Here is a 6,168-nt window from a genome sequence, read left to right as displayed (position 1 = left end):
TAGTGTAAAAGTGCTTTGAGTGGTCCGGAAGACTAGAAAGGCGCTATACAAGTACAGGTCCATTTACCATTTACCATTTACAAACAATCTATGACTGACACCTGGCAGCTTTCAACAGGACGACAAAATGTTACTTGTGGGCAGTTAAGTTAGGCTTATATTCCATACCTAGTTTATTAATGTTGGTGTTTGCAGTTTATATAAATAACAGTATCTGATCTACATATGTCAAACAAATATCAACACCTGAAGGTCTGAGAGCAGTGTCGGCAATATCATGGTTAACAGGAGGCCCCGTGAGGAGCTTCACAGTTTGAAAACCTCTGCTGTTCTGCAATTTCTTGTTGCTTATAAACCAACATCTGCAACAAACAGGCCAATATCATCTAGCTAAATTTTCAAATATAATAAACTAACTGTTGACTAAAACTAATATTTGAGCTATCTGATTTAAAAGAGACTTGCCAGCCAATCAAAAACAAGTATTGTCTGTGGCCAGGGTATGAGACACAAAATACAAAATACGAAAGGGATTTCAGCTGTTATATTAACACTTAATGACAATGACAATGACATTATTGTATTGGACTGTGAGTCACTGTAAGTGACATGTAAATTCACTAAATTAGTTATGGCCTGTTCTCAATTGTTCCAGTTAGCTGCCAAATCTCACTGTTGGCCTGTGGAAGATGTTTGTGTGTTTTATTTTTTCCATAAAGATGGTTTGTTTTAATGTTAATTGTTTCCTAAAATTAAGAAGATTTTTCTTTTTTAACCCTCAACCTTGTATCCTCCTTCAGACAAACTGGATATTGCCACCAATGTGATCTCAGAGAACCTGGGAAAGAATTGGCGTAAACTGGGCCGCAAACTGGGTTTGAGTGAAGTTAAGCTGGAGTCCATCTCCAAGAGACATCCCACAGAACTAGATGAGACGGTGATCGAGCTGCTGAAAGAGTGGAGGAAGATTCAAAGAGCCGAGGCCCGAACAGAGGAGCTGATAAAAGCCCTGAGAGCCTGCCAGTTCAACCTGACTGCTGATAAAGTGGAGAAAAGGCTTGCAGAAAATCAGATCAGAGACTGAGATTAACTTTGGGGAATGGAAACGAAAGCTGTGATTTAAAGAAATCCATTTTCAAGAAAGTTATATACACGTCTATATGAAATTATGCAAAATCATCTTTTTTGATGTGAATAAATCGACTTGATTGAAACATACACCAGAGAAAGTGTGTTTAAAGGACAGATAGGATATTTTATTTTTTTTATCTGAAGATGAAAACAAAGAAATGAACTTGATGCAATCTCATTTACCAAATAATGATAATGCAACTGAAATGGAGACTTCCGCAGGTGGTGGTGGACATATATCAGAAGCTACTTCTGCCTACTACAGGAAATCATTTTTACACATTATATTAAAATGTAAATTGTATCTACATGTGGCATCTTAATTCCAACTAATTTATTGTAATCAGTGCCATTTTTAGATGATTTTTTTTTTTTTCAGTTTTCTGCCATTGTAAAAAGCAGGTAGCAGGTTTTTGACATTTTCGAGGGAAAAGATGATACAGGGACCTGTTTGATACTGACTCCAATATAATGGCTGTACTTCTGTGTTCAATGCCACCTCTTAAAAGTCCTGTGATTTTCATTAGCATCCAGCCACTAGATATATGAATGTAGACCTCTGGCGGAGAGTTAAATAAGAAGATCAAAACAACTTTGGCATCTGTTTGTTAAATATAAGGATACACTGACGGTGGATTGTTGTTGCTACTAATTGTAGGCATTATTTTTGCTCAGAAGCCATCAAACTGTTTACACTAATGATTGATTTTTTTAATGAAATGATGAGAAAGTAAAAAAAGATCAAGTGTCTCATGAACGTCTCCAGAATTTATGTTCTTTGCTATTTCATTAAACAGTCAATCAGCTTTTAATACTTTTGAAGTTTGCAGGTTTATTTTTACAGCACGAAAACCCGAACTGCCATCTACCCGAAACCCTCGTCTCCTTCATCAGGGCGGCAGGTAAAAGGTCACATGCAGTTTCTGCAAAGAAAATGCGTGTCATTAGGGGAGCATTTTTGGAGGGTGAGTGCAGAAGTGGGATTGATAGATGCTAGCTGGGTGAGTATTCCACTGATGTTGACTTTAACAGGTTCACATTTTATTAAGTCTAAAACAATACTAATTTGTCCACATGTACATAGAAAGAGTTTTTGTTTTTCCCCCGTGTCCTTTGTGAATGTGAAGACATTGCTTCTTTATGTGTTTCCAATTTAAGTGTTCATAGTGGACAAATCTGCATATGAATGCAGAATCTGTTGCCTACAGATTCACACTCAGAAGAATTCTGGTTTCCATTTGTAGTCAGAGTAATATTGGCCAATCACATTTGAGCAGGTTTTGGTTCCATTCAGGTAAATGGTCTGTGTGGAGAGTAAAAGAGGTGGAACGTATTGGCTGAAATGCAAACTTGGAAGCCATTAGCAATCATCTGACAATGATTTAGCTTTTAACTGGTTTGCTCCCAGAATCAAAATCATCATCAGATAATAGCCAGTGAATCCCTACTTGATCTGTTTATCTCATTTTTGCACAAAACAAGGACTTTGAATTTTGTTCCCCATCACTTACATTGGAAGCACTTCAGGAAGGAATCTCATCATGGCCAGTATAGACATGAGGAATGAATGTACGCAAAAAATGTTACACTGTACTGTATACTGTACTGGTCCACTTTTACACAGTTTTGAGGGACTGCAGTGAAATGTCTTTGCTGTCAATAGGATTTTACTGTGACTCTGTGTGTAATGTTTTGTCTCCCACCCAGCTAAGCTGCAGAATACTTACAGCACTTGTACAGCCTGTTCAGCCTGTCAATATCATTCTGGCTCATCTGGGTGGCCTGGCCAAAGGACACATTGCTGTTGGGAATGGGCATCATAGTGGGAAGGTTGTTCTTGGAGAAGGCATACCTGTAGAATCACAGATGGAACAATGCAAAGCTGGTTGAGCTTCGGTTTGAGCAATTCTAGCTCTTTAATGTTAAAAACAGATTCACTTTGGTTATGCTACTTTCACAGAGTCCGAGATAAACAAACTCTTGTCCTGGCCAGTACAGACAATGGGACTCCCAAAGTCAACCAGAACGCAAGCTCTGACTTAACTGAGCAATTTGCCTGCTATGTGTAGCAATAGCTCATATGCAGTAGGAGCATACACTGCTTACATGATAGTAGTCAGGAACTTATAAGGCACTGAGAGGTGAATTATCAATGTAAATGTATTAAAGTAAATTACACAAATAAGGTTATCCATACTTCTCATATTGCATCACAGAGTTGTAGTCATAAGGAGTTCCCTGGTTCAGAGTGTTAATCTTGTCAAAGTTGTACGCCATGCCTGCAGAGGTGAAAGAAAATATAAATGTCACAGACATTTACGCTTTTATAGTAAGTTCAGAAGACTTGAATTTTATATATATATATATAATTATATCTAAAGTATATATATATATATAAACATAACCAAATATAATGTGAGTGCACACAACAGTAGCCCTACTGCAGTGCCATCACAGCAGTTATTTTGTAGTGAGAGTGTGCATCTTTTAATATCTCAGTACACATTATATTGTTTACAAGCAGATCTTGAGCTCTCCAATATGGTGACCTTGCAGACACTTTGCAGTGATATACAGCAGCAACTACAATAAGTAGAATTTAAAGAGTAACTAAAATCTATGTTTCTTCTACAGTACATGGTGGTCAGTGCGCCCCCAGTTTGGAGCAGCAGACAGGAGTACCAGTCATCAGACAGCACTTTCTGACCCACTTTGACTCTGGTGTTTTAACATGTTAGTTGCTGCGGACTGACAACTCAACTGTTGTTAGAATGTGGTGGTCAAAGGTCACTGTGACCTGACAGAATTCATTTTGTGTCACTGTTGGTCAGACACCAACAGTGTGGCACTTTTCAACGTCAAAAGGTCACTGTGACCTCAAAATAGGGTTTTAGCCATCATTTTAGAATGAAATGGATGATTCCAAATTTCACACGCATGTAGACTGGGACGACAGTGAGTGAATAATAGGTAGCACAGTACGGGCATTCAGCTTTCCCTCTCATCCATTCTGCTTTTGCCTTCCTACCTTATTGTGTAAGTGAGTGAGTTTCACCTCCTAGAGAGGCTTCACATCTAAAAATACCAGTAAAAAACAAAAGCACCACATTTGGTGTAGCTATACTCTGTAACAATGCATAGTAATCAAATACGTGTGTACCTGTTTACCCAATAAATCTATGATAATCCTTCATTAATCAGTTTAAACATGTATTGTTCTTAAGACTAAAAATACAAGAAATGTAATAGATGGTGAAACAGTCTAACCATCGATGATGTTTTCCCAGTACACCTTGATGTGGTTGTCCCTGTCGGAGCGAGTCTGTTCATGGTTAAAGCCAAGGGCGTGGAGCAGCTCGTGCTGGACGGTGCCGTGGTACAGACAGCCCTGACGGCTCAGAGACACAGTCTGACCACCACCCTGACGGCCCACGTAGGAATAGCAGCTGTTGACACATAAACATAGAGCAGTCTGTCAGCAGCAGAAATCAAACAAAATATTCGCCATGTGAAGATGTAAAAGGCAGTGTTGTTCTTTGATCCTTGTAGAATAGTGATGTAACAAATGTGCATTGGGTTGTAAGTTCCATTCTGTCAGATCTTTTCTATCCAAACATGAATATTCTATGTTTTTTCATTAGTATAAGTGAATGAAAGGGAGGACTGAGGTGCTTTAAAGCTGCAATAGGCAACTCAATATTTCTTGGTAAAGACAGTGAGACAGAGATTTGATCCATGTACGATACACAATATTTAAATTGTTGAAGTTAGAACTAGTCAGTCAAGTAGTCAGTGTTTATGTTCAAACTCTGCTTTTGAGTTATGAAATATACAGCCAGAATCTTACCCGTTCCTGGACTCGATGCTCAGCCACTCATGGTCACCGTTCTGGTAGGGTCTGAAACGGATGCAGGAAACTGAAGAGAAAGACTCTAGTCCACGAGTGATGATGGCAACTTCACGGGAGGCTGGCAGGACAAATATGGCAGGTTAGGTTTATCTGCAGCAATGTAGCCTTTTCACATTCTTCAAAGAGTAAATGAATAAATAAAAGTAATTTTTTTTTGTTCAACCAGAATAATGGGATCTGCATTTCTACCGAGTCCCTGTAACATCCAACATCAGAGCTCTCAGTTTACATTTACAACATTGCTATCTAGAGTTTTTGGAATCAATACAGTATCACAAAAGAAAATATTGCAATAACCATACATTGATGTGTAAGTAGCAGTTGGCTGTGATGGAGGTGGTCTCCTTTTAACCAAGATAATACATAATTTATAAATTCATTTTATGATTTGTATGTAAAATCTTAAGTGAAGTAACTAATTATAGCTTAAAACACCTGTATATCAATAATTATACATATGTATAAAAAGCTGAGAAGATGTATTTTGCCTTCATACAATTTAATACATTAGATTAGATTTAAAAGGGTGATTGTTTTCTATTAGATACATATGGTGTTTTTAATTTATTAATCTAATCACAAAGAGACATGTATTTGTATAAAATAATTAAAGGCAAGTCCATGTAAATTAGCTGTGACTATAAAGTAATCAAGTAAATCTGTCCCTATAAAACTGAATCTAAATAAAACAACCAGTGCTTACAGTAGTGATTGGCAATGTAGTAGGGGATGTACACTTTTCCATCAGACCACTTTTGCCACAGGCAGCCTCTGGAGGTGCAGGGATCAGCATTTCTGCTGGCCTCAGGCTTGATGGCAATGTCGCCTCCAATCAGGTCAGGCTCGTCAAAGTCAGCGGCTGCAAGACCAACACAGGTGTGGGGCTCGAAATACATTGTTTGAAATACATTGTTTTACTGTTGTTGCATTACGGTTTGTGCAGATTTATCAGACCACCGTATGGCTTTGGTTTTCAGATCAATAGTTACTCTGATCATGTGTGGAACGGAAGCTGTTGAAACCTTTTTCTTCTTATCACAGTGGAAAAGCCAGAACATCAATGGACAATAAAATTATATTCAATTTCTGCCATTAGATCCTCCTAAATGTTACACACTGTACTTTTA

The 6,168-nt window shown here is 38.0% G+C and overlaps 2 protein-coding genes across 3 annotated transcripts in view; one reads left to right on the top strand and one right to left on the bottom strand.

Moving 5' to 3' along the window:
• Window positions 1–1,216, top strand: part of fadd (Fas (tnfrsf6)-associated via death domain) — a 2,956-nt gene extending 1,740 nt beyond the window's left edge. The window contains exon 2 of the mRNA XM_035652312.1: window positions 801–1,216. Within this exon, the coding sequence (XP_035508205.1) occupies window positions 801–1,084 (284 nt within the window). The 3' untranslated portion in view covers window positions 1,085–1,216. The remainder of the gene's footprint in view (window positions 1–800) is intronic.
• Window positions 1,217–1,802: 586 nt separating this feature from the next.
• The window catches only part of LOC118321116 (high choriolytic enzyme 2-like), a 5,900-nt gene continuing 1,534 nt past the window's right edge, over window positions 1,803–6,168 (bottom strand). The window contains exons 4-9 of one of the 2 annotated variants that reach the window (XM_035652311.1): window positions 5,745–5,900; window positions 4,979–5,099; window positions 4,399–4,577; window positions 3,329–3,410; window positions 2,859–2,983; window positions 1,803–2,054 (exon numbers count right to left, since the gene is read on the bottom strand). In XM_035652311.1, coding sequence (XP_035508204.1) covers window positions 2,053–2,054; window positions 2,859–2,983; window positions 3,329–3,410; window positions 4,399–4,577; window positions 4,979–5,099; window positions 5,745–5,900 — 665 coding nt within the window. In that variant the 3' untranslated portion in view covers window positions 1,803–2,052. The remainder of the gene's footprint in view (window positions 2,055–2,858; window positions 2,984–3,328; window positions 3,411–4,398; window positions 4,578–4,978; window positions 5,100–5,744; window positions 5,901–6,168) is intronic. The other variant, XM_035652310.1, reaches the window with a different exon arrangement.

This window comes from Morone saxatilis, unplaced genomic scaffold (assembly GCF_004916995.1).
Source record: "Morone saxatilis isolate NCDOM2014 unplaced genomic scaffold, NCSU_SB_2.0 Contig11, whole genome shotgun sequence".
Lineage (NCBI taxonomy): Eukaryota > Metazoa > Chordata > Actinopteri > Moronidae > Morone > Morone saxatilis.
Note: the sequence above shows the minus strand (reverse complement) of the source record. Positions and strands in the feature narration are given on the sequence as shown.